The sequence below is a fragment of the Tribolium castaneum genome, chromosome 3 (genome assembly GCF_031307605.1).
Source record: "Tribolium castaneum strain GA2 chromosome 3, icTriCast1.1, whole genome shotgun sequence".
In the NCBI taxonomy this organism is placed as follows: Eukaryota; Metazoa; Arthropoda; class Insecta; order Coleoptera; family Tenebrionidae; genus Tribolium; species Tribolium castaneum.
The window spans coordinates 13,407,780-13,428,285 of record NC_087396.1 but is presented as its reverse complement, the minus strand read 5'-3'; the positions used below and the strand labels follow the sequence as shown (position 1 = coordinate 13,428,285).

Below are 20,506 nucleotides of genomic sequence, written 5' to 3'. Positions count from 1 at the left end.
TATAATAAAATCAGTATGAACTTAACCCCGAGTTCTACTCATTCAATATCTTTATAAACTGTGTTAAAACAGGTATGCGTGGTTGCTTATGTGAAATAAATTATAAATTATCTTGGCTGTTACGTTTGTCCCGCGTTACTTTTGTCCCCAGTCTCCCCTAATGTGACGGATTAAAAAACTTAATACTTGATTTATTTAATAGGGTAAAAAAAATCCACTCAAACTTAATTCATAAGTGCGAATAAATATAATGTTCTTAACATAAATATATGATATTCCATTTTGAGCGCGATATTATCTTTAAAGAGCTGAAATTATGAACTTAACACACACATTCATAGTTTCGGCTTAGTAAAATACACGTATCAAAAGCAAAAAATGTATGTAAGTTTAGATTTGTTTTAACATGACGAAGCCCTAAAAACTTGAGACAAATAATTGTCCACGAGTAGCGATTTAACGTTTTCGTGTTTTTAAGTTTTATAATAATTATTTTATTAAACCGCAAATCTTCTCCTGAGATTGGCTTTTCTAATAAAATCATGCTGAGACTTTTACATTTAAATAAATTTTAATCCAATTTACGGTAACTTTGGAAAAACTGAAAATACTCACTTCTGACCAAGCTCCGAGCTTCCACTTGCCCACACACCTCTCGTTGGCGCACTCCTGCCTGTGCGTCGGCTTATCCTCTTCGTTGCACTTGGACTCCGCCACCGTGACATTCCCTTCAATCTGGCACTTGACCAATCTCCTCTGCATTGCTGCATTCAAAACATCACCTTGCCATCCTCTCCAGCTCGCTACTCACCTGTGTGCCAATCGAAGCACTTGGACTTGTCGCAGGGCGTCCATTCGGAAGTCACCCATCTGGGACAGTCGTTCAGTCCGCATTTTCGTTCCGTCGCTGGAATTGGCATGCCAGCGTCCTCGCAAAAGTTATGATCGACGCCGTGTGTCGTATTATGTAGTCGAACAATGCAACGAATTGCCCTCATCTGAAAGCCATTTCCGCCGCAGGTTTGCGAGCATTTCGACCAATCGGAAATGACCCATTCGAATTTTAAGTTTTCCGGAGTTCCTTTACCCAGAACTACGACCGAACCGAATTCGTCTTCGGTCGTTGGCGGCGCGAACGAGTTCTCCTGGAAGGACTCCTCCGGGAAGGCCACCATGCGATGGCCTCGCGAGTTGCTGAATGTCTGGAAGGGCCACAATTGCTGGAATTTTTAGAAAATTTGATTAAAAAACGATCGGGGGTTACAGCCGTTTTGTTTCGATGGAATTTCAGAATACTGAGCCTAAGTTTGAGGAATTCCACAGAAACAAACAACGTGTGCGTGAATATTTTGTCTAAACTTGAAAAACATCGCATGCAAGATTCGCTACGAAATACGTTCCAGTAGCAGAGCATAATAAATGCGATTAGCTCTCTTAAAAGAACGCATTTACTTGTGTATGTTTGTTTACCTATAGGTAGCAGTGCAGACATTGTGTGTGCATTTGAGAGTGAACAGTTTAGAATTAGAAAAAGGTATCACAAGTGTGTTCATGCAACAAGCATAGCAACGAACTGGGAGAGATAAATTTTCCATGAATGCTCGGTAGTAAAAAATACATTGAAACAATGATCTATTTCCTTTAATAGACGCTATTATTTGTATTCACACTTTACTATGAAATTTTAAAACGACTTTCCCAATTCGCCAAAGAACGAAAACATTAAGGTGTGTAACATCACGCATTGTTTGGGTTTTCTTAACAGAATCGGCTTTAGATAATTGTGCAAAATGATTTTCGTATAGTGTGGTGTCAATAATTATTAATAAATGTGGTCCAATTAATTTATTCTTGTTTTCCATTGAAATGCAAAAATATTTATTGAAGTACTTTAGTTGTGAGTGTTATTATCACTAAATAGGTAATACATATGTCACGGATAAAATAATACAAAAATGTTATCATGGAAGATGGTACGCTAAAGAGTAAAATAAACAAGTTTTATGTACATAATAAGTGTAGATAATTTTTTTTACAAAAATAATAGTGTATTATATATGGTCCGGCGACCTAATCGCGCATCCAGAAAAATTGCTAATTGTAATGAAATAAATTTTTAAAATTTTACATACCTGATTGTATACTCTCAATTTTGATTAATTTTTTTTGTTAATAAATAAAGTCGTAGCAGTTTTGTAATTTTTCGGGCATTAACCGTTAATTTAACTATAAAGTTTTTACACTAAGTAAACCCTTCCTAAACCCTGGTCTTATAATTATGAATTTTTAGTTAGTTGACTAAATAATCAGTCTTTTTTATTTAGACGCAAACCAGTCGCGTAATTTATTATAAGGTGGGATAATTTGCCACCAAAGGGATCACTTACCAGTAGCCGACATTTTTGTGGCCCCCTTTTTTTACTGTCTATTAATAAAATTGAAAAAAAACTGATGCCTGCATACAAATATCCCAAAGAAATCTCTTACAATCCTATAATTATAATTCACATTGTTACCCAAATTTATGAGACCACAAGTAGAAGGTCATAAATAAAATAATTTTTTAAAGTTAAAACTAAAAGTGCATTTAATTCAGAATTTGACTTTTGGTTGAAAATTACTTTTATTTTATTAAATAAATAAAATACAATAAAATTAAACAATAGATAGATGAGGAGGTAAAGTCTAGCTTAAAGCTATTCAACTTAGCCTCTCAGAGAAAAATTAATTATAAAAAAATAAAAATAATAAAAACCATAGATAAATGAAACAAATCATTTTAGGAAATTACTTAATGAATAAAAACCCAAAAGAAAACCACTGCCACTCCCTCACAACAAAAAGCAAAAAATTCTTTAAGAAAATAGATGCAGAACAGAATAATAAGCATCTAGAGAAAAAAATGTAAATCTAAAAGATTTATAAGATAATCTTAAAAGTCAGAATTTTAGATTTTAAGACAAATTTACACAAAAATTAAAAAAATCAAGAAAAATTTGAGAAGAGATAAACAGTGCCAAAAAATAATCTGCAAATAAAATATTTTTTAGTAAAGTCCAGAAAATGGTTGTAAAGAAGCATATGAAAAAAAAATTATAAAATAATCTAAAGATAGATTTATGAAATAATCTAAACAAGATTCTAGATTTTAGATCTAGAAAAGATTATAGAAAAATAAAGTGGAAGAATTCAAAAGGAAACTATAAAGGAATTTTCAAACAAAGGACAGTAGGATCTAAGAGAATGTAGAAAAAATTTAAAAATGTTTATAAAAAAAAATTAATTAGAACCTAGAAAATATATGTAAAAAATCGAAAAAAGAATTTATAAAATAAACAAAAAAATTTTAAAATTTTAGATCTGGAAACAGCATCAGTATAAAAGCAACTGAGAAGATAATTATTGTCTTTGTCTGTAACTGAAAAATTACGGAAAAATTAGGGGAAATACCATTCTAATACAAGTCGGGCGTGAAAAATGCAAAGAATTTTTACTTAATTAGATATCGCGATTTTTTTTAATAAAGTTGTTCATTATCTGTGAATGATGCATTTCTTAAAAAAGGATTCACAAACAGATGGTGCCAACTCTTCTTTACGTCTATAAATACAACGTTTTTTCTTATAGGTTCACAGATAAATTTTTGTTAATTTTTTTCACCGAAAGAGTAAATAAATGACCAAATGACCAAATAGTCATTTAATTATATCGAGTAAAATAAATACTCGTGTCAAGAGAATAAGCAAGATTATTAATTGAAATAATTTTTTATTTAAAATTATTTGGCACTAAAACAGTATGTAGTAAAAAGAATTAAGATTTATTTTTTTATTCAGCTCACCGTACAAGAAAACAGTCAATACAAAAACCCTCTGCAATTATATTAATTGTTTGCAGGCCTGTTATTGGTTTATATCCCGGCGCATCCACCAAATTTAGCATAGTCCCAAAATTTTAACCCATCCATTGTTTAAAAATATAATTAAATTTTGTGAAAATCTTATTTATTTTTTCTCTACGCTCTTTAATAAGCACTACGATTCTGGCAATTGGGTATTTTCCCTCACAAAAGCGCGCTTTTTGTCAAAGCCCGCAACCGCCTTTTAATCCCCATTAATTAAAACTTTGGCGTCGCTTGCCTCAAACCGGCTGTCCATTGAACCCCTTAAAGCCGATTCTGTCTATTTTTCCATCAAAGTTTCCCATTTGATCCGTCGAAACAAATTGTTTTCGCCACACTTTACAAACTCAACCCTCACCTGCAAATTGGTTAAAAGTCTTTGAAAATGCGGCATGATTCGTCCCGCCGAACTAGCCGAATTCTCATAAAACGGTTTCAGCGATTCGGAAGAGCTTGCCGGCGAGAGCGTCGGCAGCACTTCATCCTTCACGCAGCAGGAAACAATACACCGTAAACCAGCAAAAACCCCGCCTAACATGACTTACATGCACGTTGTCCGGGTGCAGCGTCGTGCTCTGCGGCAAGTAAGCGTTCAGGTTGTTCGAGTTGAGGGCGGGCAGCGTGGGCGCCAATATCCGTGTCTTGGGCGTCGGCTTCTTTCTCACGACGTCGGGCCTTTGCTCGTGCGAGTGATCGTCGCTGCTGAAAATTGGACTCGTGTCCTCTCTGTTGACGTACACGTCGGATATTAGCTCGCTGCGGTCGGGCTTGCCCTGCTTCTGGATCTCCTCGGATGTGAGGAATTCGCCGGGTTTGGGGCGAACGGAAATTTGGATACTGGCGGAGGAACGGCCTGCCACGCAAGTGTAGCGGCCGCTGTCGCGGAGCGTCAGATTTTGCACCCGCAAGGCCCCCTTCTTGGACGTCTTGTATTTCTTGGACTTGGGCAGGAAGTTCTTGTCTTTGACCCACTGGATTTTCGTGCGGTTGAATCTCTTGACCGGGCATTTGATTTTAACCGTGGTTCCAATAAAAACAGTAGCTGAGCCTCCGACTTTCAACGCAATTTTCTTCTTCTTGAAATCGTGCTGAATGAACGAACTGTTTGAAACGTCAATGTGGGGCTTGTCACTTTCAATGATGCAACTTTTGGTGTTACAAGGCTTCCGGTCGGGTGGCTTGGGACTGGGGCACAGCTCGGGTGATCTGTCCACTGTGTGGTTTTGGGCCATGACTTGCTTACACTCCACTTTCCTGATTTTTTCACCACCGCCACATGGCTTGCTACACCTGGACCATTCCGACACTTTCCACCTGACTGGGCAGTCCAGGACGTTGCAATACTGCCGGTCTGGGGGCGGCGGTTGCGGGCACATGTTATTCGGGACTATTACAGTGTTGCCCCCGCCTTGGGTCACCTCGTGAATGCAGTTGACCTCCCTGGTCTGAATCCCGATGCCGCAGCTTTGCGAACAAGTCGAAAAATCGGAGTAGTTCCACCGAGGGGGGCACGGGTGGTCGTTGCACGTCCTCATGAGTATTTCGGGCTTGAGCTCGATGGGGCACAAGTACGGGGAGGTGACTTTCTGCGTGTCGTCGCGGACACAGTTGACTATCAGCTCTTGGACGCCTCCGAGACACGTGGCGCTGCAGTGGGTGTAGCCTTGCTCCTTCCACGAGTAGGACTTTCCGGGGAAGCCCCCGGCGACTTTGATGTCCGATCGATAGGGGTCGTCTTTAATATCGACCCCGATGCGTTCGGCTGAGCATGGTTCCATGTAGCATTTTTCTGTCTCTATTGGTTTAGGACCGGTACACTGTTTGTCTGGGAGTTTGGCGATAGTTCTTGAAAATTCGAGGAAGATCTTGCAGTGGACTTGACGTTTGCGGACGCCTTCGCCGCAAGTCACGCTGCAAGGGCCCCACTCGTCGGGAACAAATCTGCAAATAATGATTTCTTAGATCAATTTATTTCGTGGATGCGGGGCATGAAATGTGCATGCTGAGAAGACATGAGTACGTACCATTACGCTGCTGCGGAAGGCGCTTTTCTCGCAAAGAATTATTTATTCTTTTTATTGGGACGACAGCATTAAATACTGAGAGGATTTAACCACTGCATATTTATCACCGCTGAGTAGGTGATATGTGGTTTATTATTTAGATCAACGAATAATTGCAAAGCAAACATGTTGTCACCGTGTGATTGCATTTTCATAAAGGCACGAGTTTATTTATTGGGAATGTAAAACTGGCAGTTTCGAAAATGTTTGGATTTTGTGTATTTCAGATGACATATTGTAAATGCTAGTAAATGAAGTTAAATAGTCGATTGAAATTGAATAGTTAATCAACACTTTTTTGCTGTGAATACAGGTCAAAGTTGTTTAAAATGAATATATTTCTCTGGATATAAGTGATGTTGTTTAGCTCCAATGTAAGATGCACATTTTACGTAATTATTACTTTTACGTTAAATAATTCAGCTGTGTTGACTTTATCATGTTTGTGATGGAGTATACGAAAGATAATACGATTTGGTTTAGATTTTACTGAAAAGTAAAAGGTTGTTGTAATAGCAAATGCTTAATTTTGCATTAATCATAAAATGCATTTGCATCGGAGAAAAAACAACACGAAAAATTTTGTTTAATACGGAATACTCTAAAAAAAATCTTAGAGCTTCATATACCAACGCTAGTACTTTAGAAAAGGATAAAACGCAAAAAAATCTTTCAAGTGTTCAACAGTACCTAGTTTTGTAAGAGCATTTGAAAGAAAAAATGAGAAAAGAATGCAAATTCAAAAATTTTTCACAATTTTTTGCAATAAATATTTGAATATCTAAAAGAAAAAAATGTTTGTATACTCTAAAGAACAAAAAATTCATATTTTCGCCGGCCCTTCGTCTCTGTGCATTGTACTTTACTCATGTCTCATTTACAACTTTCTCAAGACAATTATTTTCTGCCATACAGGCTGTCCCAACTAAAATTCGTATCCCTTAAAATTTCCGATTTTGTCCAAGATGAGAAAAAATGATAAAACAACTTAATTTTAATTTAAAATTGGACCAAATTTAATCTTAGTTTCAAAGTTATTTCTTTATCCTTAAAAAAATTTAAATGGAAAGAGGGGTCGAGTGATACATTATTTTAAAGCTGATTTTATTGTCTATGCAACCATGTAGTTTTTATTCAATTTTGAATGATGTGTTAAGAATTTTGAAGTGTTTCGCTGAAATTATCCGAATTGTCAATTTTAAACACTCTCGCTTAAACTTTGAAAGTGCTATTATTTTTACAGTTTCCCCTTGATTACGTCAATTATTGTCGTTAAATTTTTAAAATAGTTCATAGTGCACAACAAAAAATTCAACTATCAGAGAGGCGTTTGATAATATGTACCAGAAATGTTGAAAATCAGTAAGGAAACTGAAAGACATTTTAAACAATACATTCGTTAAATCGTTATTTTTTTATACATTACTACATTTATTTTCTCTCACAGCAACCTAGGCAATGTTCTCTAAATGAAATCATTAAAAATTAAAAAAAGACATAACTGCATAGACAATTACAATCAGTTTTAAAATGATTTTTCCTCGGATTTTCCATTTAATTTCCGACTCCTATTTAATTTAATTATTTATTTTTATTTTTTATTATTTAATTTTTTTGAGGTGGGGATGACTTTTTTACTCTAAAAAGTCGAAACATTAGCGCAGACAACATTTCTGAGTGAATTTATCCCAAAAAACGTTCAAAATTTGAACGAGAAGGCTCTAGATTAACAATTTTCAAATATCAATAATGACCATAAACAATTTCTGATTCTCGCCAATAAATCGGTCAAAATTAAAAAAAAGACACGGTTGCATAGACAATGAAAGCAGCTTCAAAATGGTGTGGCAAGAGATACACAATATGCGACAATTATTTTTGAAACAAAATTTGTATTGTAAGGTAGGAAAACTATTTCTTGCAAAAATGTTCAGTAACCCGTTACCACGTAAGAATCTATGCATGTTATGTGTAATGGGTATCTTGCCTACGCTTTTATAAACCTAATGATAATGAGTATAGCTTTAAAAAATTTAACGACAAATTTTAATTGTTTTTAACATCTGTTGGTTAATAATTTTTTCGTTTATAAGTTCTTTTAGTAAACTTTTATAATATATTTTGAAAAGCATTTGCTTGATTTTGTAAGTTTGTCTTTATTGTTATCAACACAGCAGTAAGCAGTGTCTTATGCTGAAATAAAAACAGAAAAACCTTGTAGTAATGTTAATGTGCATAGTTAAGAAAGTGCTTAACCGCTTAACACCTATAAAATGTATGTTATCGGCCCTAATGTGGTTTTCTGTGACGACTGTATTATTCTACCATGATTTTTGTATATAAAATAATTAAGCTTGGAGTACCAGAGTATTTCAGTGAATATCTTATTTGCAGAAATAGTGTACACAATTACCAGACTAGGGATTCTTCCAAAATTAATGTTCAAAGTGTAAATTACCGACAAACAATGTTATCTTTATTTTTTAAGGGTGTTAATGAATATAATAAGTTACCAAACAATATTAGAAATGCAGGTACTCTATCTATATTTAAATCAAAAATCAAAGATTATGTAAAGATAAATGTGCAATAAGTGTGACTTTTATCCACTAATGTAATTTTTATTTTTTTAACTATTGTAACTAGGTTTCCTATTTAATTAATAAATTTTTCTTCTTCTAAAAAAACGTCAGTAAAAGCTAATGCTTATTTTTTAATATTCCCCAATAAGTTTGCCTCAGGTCGAAGCAGTTCATGTGTAAACAATGCCGTAGTAATAATGGAATAAACTGCTCCATCAGCACTTTATTTTCCATGTTTAATTTGGCCGGAGGTTTATTTTATTTTTCATCTCTGTTCCATTACGGACGAATCGAGCTTTCGCAAGATAATTGTGATTTTTTATCGAGAGATCTCAAACAAATAAAACTAACGAGGATCGCTTTCAATTCCATCCTTCGCAATTATCCACCTTAATTCAATTCATAAATTTAAGTGTCTTTGAGTCGTGCGATTTTTAGCTTCGAGGCCGAAAGCAATTTGAGTTCTGCTCAGGTGTGTCATTATGTTCGACTTCCGCTTTTCCTCGTTCCACTCAAGTTTAATTCGTCACTTGGCATGCAAAAATTAGTGATGTGAACGATTTGAATAATCGCCCGAGTGAAGCTTGTAAGAAGAAAACAAACAAACGGAACGTGTGGAGATGGTAATGAAGTGTGAGCGCAGTGAAAACAGCATTTTTACGAAGCATTTAAATCATGGATAAAATGAGATTGTGCTCGACAACAGCTGGTGCTTTATTAAGAAGCTTATCACCTATTTATACTCGTGTCGGTTCCGGCGTTTTAGCGGCCGTTTTCGTCGCGAAATGCGCGAATTATTCCACGGTCCTAAGTCGGACATTGACGGAAAACGGACGATAAAACGCCGATTAGTCGGAAAGGGTGCATTTATAGTTCGAGAAAGAGAGTAGAAATAAAGGATTAAAGACTAGTTGTGTTTGCAGTACCTCACATATACCCAACCGCAGGCAAAGAACACTCTGAAATCGCTGGAAAACACAAGGCACACAATATCGACATGTAGTTGGGTAGTGAAACGCACAGGTGGAATTCAAATTAGTCTAAATGAGTGAAATATTAGTGAGTGATGGAAGCTCTATTCAAACTATCGAACGACACGTACAATTCAGATAACCTTTCCGAGTTGACCTCTGCAGCTCCGATTGAATTTGTGGTTGAATATTGGGTTACCTGCATTGTACGAGCAACAGATAGTGCTACACACACATACCTATAATGTTTAAGCTTCGGATAGTGTATTATACGGGATTAGTGTTATCAGAACTACAATTTAATCACAATGCCACAATGGAATTACTTTTCAGGTCACAAAAAACCTAACTAATAACGCCTGTCAAAGACAAAACTGTTATGCTTTGAACAAACTCATATTTCTCACGCGTGTAACTATGAACAAACAAAAGTCCCGCCGCTTGGTTAAGCCTTTGCTTTTTGAACCAGCGCTCCAATTTACAAAAAATGTGTCGTTGTTGAAAATATAACAAAATTTAAAAGGTAAACAAGCGTTTGCACAAAACAAATTAATGCCCGTTTTAATTGATTTAATAACCGATTGCCAAAACAGAATTATCTTTGAGTTGTACTACTAAATAAAATAATAAAAAAGTGGTGTTCTTATACATTTGTGAGTTTTAAAATAAAGTTGTTGTGTCTGCGCGTTGGGAATGTGTTGAATTGTTATGTTATAAGTCTGCCATTTGCTTGCAATTATGAGTTGTAAAAATCGTAAAAATCACAAGTTAAATGCAACCTGCAGTTAATAAAAGGTTATTGTGGTTAAAATGCCATTTATTTGGGTATTATATTTCCTTTAAATCAAAACAAAAAATTTAAAAAAACAAAATATTAAAATTTAAAAATGGTGGATGCGCCGGGATAACAAAAATTCGCATGTTAAAAATGAGATAACTTTTATTTTAATTATACTTTTAAAATTATTTATTATTAATTAAATAATTATTTGTTGTAAATTACATACAGAGAGATTCTTTTAGGGCTTACATTAGAAATTTTTTAACTTCTAACAAAGCTAGAGCTTTAAAATTTTGTATACGATCTAAATCGACAATTCTGAGTTCAACTAATTTATTTTCAAAATGACTGAGCTTTCGGAACTACATAAAATTGGCGCCAAGTTTGAAATTTTAAATAGTAACTACACATTTTAATTGCATATTCGAATTCACCTTCTCAATCTGAGTAAAATTCACCAAAGTTGTTGGTACTTATTTGTCATAGTTTTTGCGATACGTGAATATTTTTTTTTGCATTCGATAACTGAAAATTTGATGAGTTTTCTAGAATTTTCGAAATTGTCAACTGTCAAAATTCATAGCTAGTATGATTCTTTTTAAATGGTTTTCAAAAAAACTGCTATAACTCAGTTTTTTCAATTGAAATGACTCTATTTTCTTAACGGCAATCGAAAGAATATCGATATTTATGGTGACTTTTACGTCCTATACCTATCTCTTACGGTTTTTGAAAAAAAAATTTTACATCCTAATTTTCATAGTTAATCAAGTAGACCTAGTAAAGAGGTCAACAATTGTCAAACTTTGATGTTTTATTTAGCTTTTAGATAGTTCATTATCGAATGAGCAATAAAACAATAATATTTAATTATAATTTATTATAACTTAGTGAATTATGTAATTATGCAAAAATGCAAAAAATAGGTGGTTACTATTTAAAAATTTAAAGTTGACGCCAACTTTTCGTAGTTCCGGGAATTCAACCATTTTGAAAATAATTTAGTTAAACTCAAAATGGTCGATTTGGATCGTATACAAAATTTTTAGCTCTAGCTATATTAGTTGAAGTTGAAAAGTTTCTGATGTAGGCCGTAAAAAAGCACCCTGTATGTTTTAGAATAATACTTCTGAGTTTGAATAATGAGCAAGAATAAGACGGAGATGAAATTTTAATTAAAATGAAGTTCAAGTCAAATGAGTCATTTCCAATAAACTGCATCTTAATTCCCGGCCCCACAGCGCATTAAAACATCAAACACCACTGCAGCGGTAATTAACTTTTATCACGTTATAAAAATGATCCAATATCGCCCACAACTTATTACAACTTAACGTCGCTATTAACACTTTGGAATTTAGTAATTTTTTGCAAAAGGGGTGTGCTTTTTGTCAAACACCGAGTGAGTTAACACTAATTGTGGAAAAGGGTTTGAACAAAGTCAAGTAGCACTAACACTGAAAGCTTAATGAAGAAAATGGGCCTACAAAACACGTGAACTTACGTGCTTTCCGAGGGCACAACCTGCTCCCCGACGAGTCGTTCGGCATGAGCTGGGGGCGGCGGAGGGTACGGCTGGACCAAAGGTTGAGTGTGATAGAGGCCGGGCAAAAACTCCTCGCTGGCATCTATGTGATGCGGACACTGAATGCCCGTCGAACAGGGCTTGCTGTCAATAGGCTTAAGTTTCTGAGGGCACAATGTGCTGGGCTTGTCTGCGGAATCTCGGCATTCAACCACCCTCACTTGCGTGCCTTCCCCGCAAGACACCGAGCACTGGGAAATTACCGGAATTAATAACGATTAAAGGCGAACTCGCTCAAGAAACGATTGAAGTTTGTTGATTTTATCGCAAAACTTACTCCTGACCAGGACGATGCAATCCAGGCCGGACAATCCATTCGATTGCAGGCTTCCTGAAACCACGGCTTGTGTCCGGTGCACTTCTGATCATTAACCTGGAACGTTATCCTTGTTAGATTGGACTCCCCGGGAGACCGCAATAAACAGTTTTCAAAGCGGGAGGAATTCTAGCACGTAATTCGCTATCGAAGAAAGTTTTTACTCATTTTCATTTGGATAATTTCAGCAAATAGCGTTTTTAGTGCTCCCGAGTGGGCCGTTAAAAGAAATATCGGGAACCAATTAAGTTTGCTTAATGGCTTAAGAATAACGCGCTTTTATTATTCATGTGAATGTTTTATTGCTTACTGGGGCGATTATCTGATCTTAATACAAAAATACATTAAGTCAGAGCTTACTAACCCTAATTTTAGTACTGTTGGCTTCTTCCACGCAATAAACTTGCCGAAGTCTTGACCCTCCACCACAGCTCACTGAGCACGGGCCCCACTCACCCATGTGCCACCTAAAACACAAAATTTCAGAATTATTACACGTAATTTTGTAGTAACTGCCACGACCGCGAAAGACTTTATTTTTACAAAGCGTACATTTTCCATTACTTGTACATCTTGTAGATATTGCTGTTTTAAATTGTCATTCTCACCTTAGAGCTTGTCACCTAAATTTTGAGTGGTGTCCGAGCGTGAAATTCTTTGCTGAGTTATAGTAAAACATTGTAACGGCATCAGCAGGATTCTATTGCCCGGATAAACAAAAAGAATGCAATTCTTATTAAGAAAGGAATGAAATAACAGCCAGATGTTGCGTATTTTAGTTGCTTCATTTATTAAATGTAGTTATGAAAATAATAAATAGTAAAGATATGAAATGTTTGTATAATTATTTTGCTTGGAAGTACATTTGCACATTTATCTCCGTAAACGTCTGAACAAAAATGTACCGTCGCCTTGCAGTCTGTTTAAGAAAAGTAGGTCAAGAACAAGAATAACCAACTTTTTAAAATAAAGATGTTATCTTGGAGTCTCTGTTGCAATGACGTTTTTATCGCCAAAACAAATTATTTTCTGGAAATATTAAACGAACACGCTTCTAATTGTTATAAATCATGGATTTCCCCCTTCATTTATAATTCAATGCAGCAAACATTGTTCCAGTACCCCATATTTATGTCTGGAAAGTTTCAAAATTAACCGTCTTAAATTAGTCGAGCCACGTTCTTCGGGCTTGTATGGTTAATTTACAGCAAATATTACACAAATATGCAAATTGCCTAATACCGCTTAATGGCCGTTGTATTATTTGAGACATTTGCTTTTATTTATAAAGGTAATGCCGTCTCGTGCAAGAAAGTTTCTTAGTTGCTCAGCAGTTGGGAAAAATTAATTTGGCGGAGTAACAACTATCGGACTGGTACTTAATACTTACTTGGGAGGGCAGTTATGGGTGTTACACTCGACTATCGTCGAATCGGGCTTTTGTGACTCGTTACAAAGTTCTTCCTCAACTTCCTCTCCAGTCACCCGGTTCTGACATAAGGGACGTGACATTTTGTAGCCTGGAATCAAATGCAGAGCTTGAGACGTATTTGCTTGCCAGCGAAGAAAATTATACAGTTAGTGTTACATTCGCTGCGAAGCAGTGGTGATTGAACCGAATAAACGTCTGTTTTAAGGACGATTTAGTCGCATTTATTTCAAAATACATTTAAACATCAACAGGTGTGCTTAATTTCCGCAACCGATTGATAAAACGCAAAGTATTAATTAGACACGATGAAAATGTAGAAACTGTTCTTTATTTTGCTTCTACATAAAAATTAGAAGTCAAATGCAATCTGGAGTGACTAAAAGGTTTAAATACGTTTTATTTGGGTCTTATATTCCTGTTAGAACAAAACAAAAAATTAAAAAACAAAATATTAAAATTAAAAAATGGTGGATGCGCCGGGATAACAAAATTTGCATGTTTAAAATGAGATAACTTTTATTTTAATTATACTTTTTAAATTATTTATCATTAATTAAATAATTATTTGTTAAAAATTATATACAGGGAGATGTTTTAGGGCCTACATTAGAAACTTTTAAACTTCTAATATAGCTAGAGCTTTAAAATTTTGTATACGATCCAAATCGACCATTCTAAGTCCAACTGAATTATTTTCAAAATGGCTGAGCTTTCAGAACTACATAAAATTGGCGCCAAGTTTTTAATTTTAAATAGCAACTACACATTTTTATTGCATATTTGAGTTCACCTTCTCAAGCTGAGTAAAATTTAGCGAAGTTATTAGTACTGCCATAGTTTTTGCGATAAATGAATAATTTTTTTTGTATTCGATAACCGAAGGTTTGTAAGTTTTCTAGAATTTTCAAAATTGTCAACTGCCAAAATTCATGGCTAGTATGTTTTTTTTTAAATGGTTTTCAAAAAACCGCTATAAGTCAGTTTTTTCAATTGAAATGACTCTATTTTCTTAAAGACAATCGGAAGAATATCGATATTTATGGTAATTTTTACGTCCTATACCTATTTTTTGAAATTTTTTTGAAGAAATCACAAAAAACAGATTTTACATCGTAATTTTCATAGTTAATCAAGTAGACCTTGTAAAATGGTCAACAATTGTCAAACGTACCGAATAAGCAATAAAACAATAATATTTAATTATAATTTATTATAATTTAGTGAATTATGTAAAATAACTCAATCAATCTGCCATCGAATTTTGAACTTCTTGAATAAAAACGGTGAACAAATAGGACACTTCTTTTAATTAATAGCACAATTTTATCGTATTTTTCAAAAATTTAAAAATAAAAATAATGAGTCAAAATTCTGATTTTTACGATTATTTCAAAGACTGTAAGTTATAGATGTAGAAGATGTTAATAAAAGTCTGCAAAAATTGATGTTCTTTAGATTAGTTTTATAATCATTTTTTAATCATCATTTTCAAAAAATCATTGTAGCCATGCTATTTAACAGTTGACAATCCTAAAAAATTTAAAAAGACCCTTAAACCCTTGGCTATCAAATGCAAAAAAATATTTACTTATTGTAAAGGGTTTACGAGCTGTAATATTTTAAATAAGCCCCTGCAAATAAAAATTTGTATAAAAAATTGACATACATCAAAAACTACGACAAATAAGTACTAACAACTAAGATAAATTTTCCTCAGTTTCAAGAAGCAAATTTAATAGTGCAATAAAATAGGTGGCTACTATTTAAAATTTCCAAGTTGTGCCAATGTTTCATAGTTCCAGAAATTAAGCCATTATGAAAATAATTTAGTTGGACACAGAATGGTCGATTTAAATTGTATACAAAATCTTAAAGCGTTTGCTACATTAGAAGTTAAAAAGTTTCTAATGTAGGCCCAAAAAAAATCAGCGTGTATAAATTAATAAAATTTAAAAATGGTGGATGCGCCGGGATAATAAAATAATACCAATTCATTGTAATAAATTTTTGCGGCTTTCAGTACGGTTACTGGTAATAATTAACAATACAAACAAGATCATTTATCATTACTTTGGTGCATAGGATCGGAAAAATTGTGCTTTTGCATTGATCTTTTCTCGTAAAGTAAATAAATAAGTGAGCGAATGGTGAATAGGGTCATCAAAATTCGCAGTGTTGTGCTGTGTGGGTATATTTGCACAAGAAATATGCGCCTTTGTGTCTCGTGCTCACTTATTTACCTGGGGTGGGCATATTGTCGTATACCTACCCCCGCCACATGTCACCGAGCACAACGACATATACGTCAGAGTCCAGTGGTACAAAGGCCTCGAACATGACGATCCATCTCCGCCACAAACTCCACATTCATCCACTTGTCTCGTCGAGCCAATCCTCAGATCACACCCCACTCTCTAGAAAAAAGTAGCGAAAAATCAAACATCTCCGTCTGGCAGCCCGAGCACGTCAGCTTTTTTGTGTATTCACTATTTTATTTATTTATGTAAAGCGATTGTGGCAAATTCGCGCCTTATCTATTAGGTTCCATCGCAATTCGTAGCTCTCAGTTCGCACGTGCTTTGCAGAAAAGTCGAGGGGTTCGGGGGCCTCTCGAGACCTCAAAGCGATGAATAAATAAATGAGTGGCTTGAAGTGTATGGCGCTTCCGTCATTTCAACCGCCTCTTTCCATATTAATACTCTACCATTCTTGACTTTGAATAGTCTGCGAACAGCTACTCTAGACTTTCATAAAGATATAAATTAATTGAAATAACATTCGGAGATGAAAGCCCCAGGCAGCAGAAAAGTTTTACTTTTAATTAAATGAGTTTCGAGCAAAAATTACTGTTACGTCTTGCAACAGAAAATTGAACATTTTCCGAAAAAAATGTTCCAATAATTAATTCAAAGCGATTAGGGGCTTTTATTCGACAATCGTGTGAATTGCTGAAAGCTTATATAATTTTTTGTTTGATCCGGAAATTTTTATCGCGAGGTGACGCTCCAGGAAGGAGCAAAACTAGATGTTTAGAGTGTAGAAGGATAAAGGAGTAATCTTTCTCTCAAATGAGTCGGTGGAGCCGACGGTTTGATATCTGCTTTCTCTCCTGACAGATTTACGGAATATTTGTGCAGTTACACATTTATCAGAACATTTTTCAAGACGAGGTCGCGTCAATCTCGACGGAAACCACTAGTCGAGAACATAAATCCTGGCGGATGAGCCCTACCTATCTACCCTATTACGAAAAAACCGCTCAAAATCTCTAAATCTAAATGAAATTAAGCGTTGCAAACACGAGCTGACAAAAACAATCTTCCTTTTTATTAACTTTTTTAGCTCAAGTCTTGCCCGACGTAATTTTAATTTATTACACAGAACTACCTAAATAAATTTTAAACCAGCGCTCTGAATGAAGCGGTAAAAAATTCATTTAATGCAGGTTTACAGGTCAGAGTAACTGGAGCGAAAAATATGTTTGAGAGAAGTATCAATTTGTTGAGCCGTTATGAGCGTTTCGACACAAACAGCATTGTTAAACAAAAAAAGAAAACATCGCCCGTAGAAAATCCAGTGATGCGGTGTGGCCTCCTCTATAAATTAAGGTAGCTTGTTAGCGGAAGTATGGCGGCGTTTCCGCACGTTTGTTTGCCCCTATTGTCTGAAAACTTGAGTAAAGCATTTGTAGTCGCGTTAAAATTTTGCATGAAAAAATAAATGCATGCAAATGGGCGTTTTCGCCACTGCTATATCGGCAGCAATTAAAGAGTCAATTCAAAGTTTTCAAACGAGTTTTAAAGTTTGCATGGATTTTATTACTAGTGGTGTTATTAAACAACAGGCGCCACCATGTGAAAACATCCATTGATTTTGTGGACGCGGGATTCTTTCCCGAAGAAAAATTTGTAAGGATGTTATAGGGGCAATAATAACGTACTAGCCATAACAGTTGAAGTAAATCGTTAGATTTCCGCCAAATAGCATTGGTATATTTTCGGTGTCACAGAACAGCGAGAAAATTGTCAATCCGAGCTTAATCGCGATACAATAAAAGTCACACCGCAGTTAAGTGGCCTATATTTTACCGCGGCTTGGGGTTTTCATACACGCTTCTGTGGGAGCTTTTCCTAACAATTTGAAAAAGTTCTTGAAAAAACATTATGTATGTATAACACATCTCTTATTCGTTTTAACTACAATGACAAAAAAAATACACACTGAGATATTTGGTTTGTGCTTACGTCCCAACATTTAAATTTGGAAAATTATAACATTTAGAGAAAAATTCGTAGCGGCAACATCCTGTATGCGTCTAGCTTTCACAACTGGATTTTTTATTCAATGAGTTTCCTTTTTAAATCTCAAGGGTCCTATTCTGGGTAAACTTTCTGAAAAGCCACAGCATTATGGAAGCTTAATAGCAGGTGGACCTAATATTAATCTTTGTTATGTTAAAATGAAAGGCTTTGTACACGGACTCTTAGAAGCACATACGTGTGATGTATAAGCCAACGAATAATATATTCATCGAAATAATTTCTCACAATAATATTACTACCAATAAAAGAAATATTCCCATATGTTCAATTATATTTTTCAACATATTTCGTGAAAAGCGAATTATTTCCAATTATAAATATCTGATATTGCATTTTAGTGGGTAATTTACATTAATTATAAATGCCATTATGAATGTTTACAACAGTCTTAATTAAAATGCAGATATTGTAAACATATGATTACGAAATCTACACGGTTTTACAAGCAAAAATAATAATTCTGCTGGAGTATTTGTAAGCTTGCGATTATTTGTGTCTTCGCCCCCTTGTTATGTTATTGTAGAATGTAAATCAATTTCCAAACCATTTTAGACAAAACAAGCAACACGTATCAATTTATTTCGTTGAATGCCTGCAAGCGACACACCATCCATTTTAGGCTCCAACACCATACGACATGATGTATTACATGATGTATTATTATGAAACATAGAAATTTCTGTATGTGCACATGATAATATCGACACTACTGATTTGTGTCGGTCACTGTCATTACCACCGGAATTACCTGACATTCTCCATCGATACACATGTCCAGACTTCCCAGTCTGCATCTAGTTCCGTCATGAACTTTATCTGCAAGCTTTACCACAACAAGCACAGGATCCTCATTACTTGACTCGCTAATCGGCTTGCCTTTGCAGGTAAGAGCGCACGGGTTCGAGTCATTGTAATGTGCTGACCACTCGTAAAGATTTCCCTGGTAGGGAATGCTGTTGTATGCTGAGCACTGGACCTCGCGGAATTCGTGAGCCTCTGGGCACGACTGCAACAAAAAGAAACATTTTGTGAATCCTAATTTCGTTACGCGTTTGAGACTAGTTGTAACATTTAAAGCATTTTCCTGTGCTAGTTTTTTAAGCGTAACAATGTTAACATTTGATCTTATAACAACAAAAAAATCCAACAAAATTCCCGCATTCCTATATAAAGGAACTCGCTCTTAAGCAACGTGACTTTGCGTAAAGGAAACAGAAGCAAGGTCGCCTCCAACTGGTTCTGCTCCACATACAAGAAGCCCACGGCAAAAAGACCACGCCAGTGACGGAATCAACGGAACCTTGCTCTTGAAAACGAGCACCACAAACATGTGCGGAACTTTCACTCTTTCGACCGCCACTCAGCGAACAAGTTCATGGACCACGCCACAAAACCGCAATTTTTCTTCACCCTTTTCGCCCGAATTAAAACAGTTTAATGGACACGTGCTTTTGTCCGGACTACACACCCTGACACGCACCACTGAATAAAATGTTACCTACTTTGTTCATGGAAATAAGACCACCTACAAACGAACAATGCAGAAAATAACACCAGATCACACTGACGCATGAGGTGATATTTTACACACATTTTTCTGGATCTTTCCAGGACATGTGCACGAAAATGTCACGGCGCCTATAAATAAACCGCAATTTTACTAGAAATAATTTCGTGTAATTTTCGTGTTGTGCACATTTGCCACAACTCCCTGTAATTACTTCTGAAGAAAAACATGCAACACCTCTAATCTGCATATTTATAACGGAAAACTGATTGATTGATACGTGGAAACAGGGATTTTTTCCAATGTTTTCCTACATAAAGGCGCGAGAAACACACGAGCTGGTAAAATAAATATTTATTGGCACATAGTTCACTACAATTTGAACAGAATTGGGTGTTTCATCATTAAAATAGTCATAAATCAGCTGCATCGTTATTCTCCTTTGTACGAGCCATCGTCATAAAGTTGTTCATTATCGTCGTGTTCTGCAACAAGAACCGGAGCTACAGCAGGAACCACAGCAGGTCCCGCCAACGTGTGACTAGTGGCAATGGATCCTGCGGGGCCGGCCACGACCGTTGCAGGCCCAGCTACTAGGACAGCAGGAGCTGCAGGAACGACCGCCTGTCCGTCTGTTACTACAGCGCCTCCCGGAGCAACCGCATCGATAGAACTACCGTCCGGACCCAAAATTTTGGTTTTGCTGCTCGGACCTTGAAGCACTTCGACAAGTCCGGCTTTGGCAATGGCAAACAATAATAGTAGGATTATGGTAATCTGTAATTGTGGTGTTTCGCTCGTAATAATTGCGGTAATTTGTTACGTACGTACCTTGGAATTCATTTTTGTTTGCTTTGAGATAGTGTGTGGACTGACAAGAAATGCAGCGACAAGTTTGCATTTTATAACTTGCAAGTAACCTTGTCTGGCCAAGCCTTACGTGTGTTTGTAAATAGAGTATTAGTTTACCATACATTAATAACTAAAAATGTACAGAAATAAGACAAACATGTTGAATACATTACTTTTTTGTCACTTTTGTGATC

General features: G+C 35.5%; 2 protein-coding genes across 7 annotated transcripts in view; both read right to left on the bottom strand.

The window, feature by feature from the left end:
* nolo (no long nerve cord) overlaps positions 1–20,506 on the bottom strand; it is a 107,896-nt gene that overhangs the window by 3,983 nt on the left and 83,407 nt on the right. The window contains exons 1-12 of one of the 6 annotated variants that reach the window (XM_015981852.2): positions 19,456–19,556; positions 18,702–18,959; positions 15,901–16,045; positions 13,590–13,719; positions 12,564–12,666; positions 12,161–12,256; positions 11,803–12,074; positions 9,473–9,514; positions 4,447–5,842; positions 4,260–4,385; positions 812–1,220; positions 616–764 (exon numbers count right to left, since the gene is read on the bottom strand). In XM_015981852.2, coding sequence (XP_015837338.1) covers positions 616–764; positions 812–1,220; positions 4,260–4,385; positions 4,447–5,842; positions 9,473–9,514; positions 11,803–12,074; positions 12,161–12,256; positions 12,564–12,666; positions 13,590–13,719; positions 15,901–16,045; positions 18,702–18,959; positions 19,456–19,464 — 3,135 coding nt within the window. In that variant the 5' untranslated portion in view covers positions 19,465–19,556. Of the gene's footprint in view, positions 1–615; positions 765–811; positions 1,221–4,259; positions 4,386–4,446; positions 5,843–9,472; positions 9,515–11,802; positions 12,075–12,160; positions 12,257–12,563; positions 12,667–13,589; positions 13,720–15,900; positions 16,046–18,701; positions 18,960–19,205; positions 19,406–19,455; positions 19,557–20,506 lie in introns of those variants that run through there. The other 5 variants (XM_015981851.2, XM_015981848.2, XM_064355810.1 and 2 more) reach the window with 5 other exon arrangements.
* On the bottom strand, positions 19,800–20,390 carry LOC103313691 (uncharacterized). The gene is made up of 2 exons (XM_008197638.3): positions 20,292–20,390; positions 19,800–20,237 (listed from the first exon to the last, which is right to left on the bottom strand). The coding sequence occupies exons 1-2, from the start codon at positions 20,301–20,303 to the stop codon at positions 19,893–19,895; spliced, it is 357 nt and encodes a 118-aa protein (XP_008195860.1). The 5' UTR covers positions 20,304–20,390; the 3' UTR covers positions 19,800–19,892.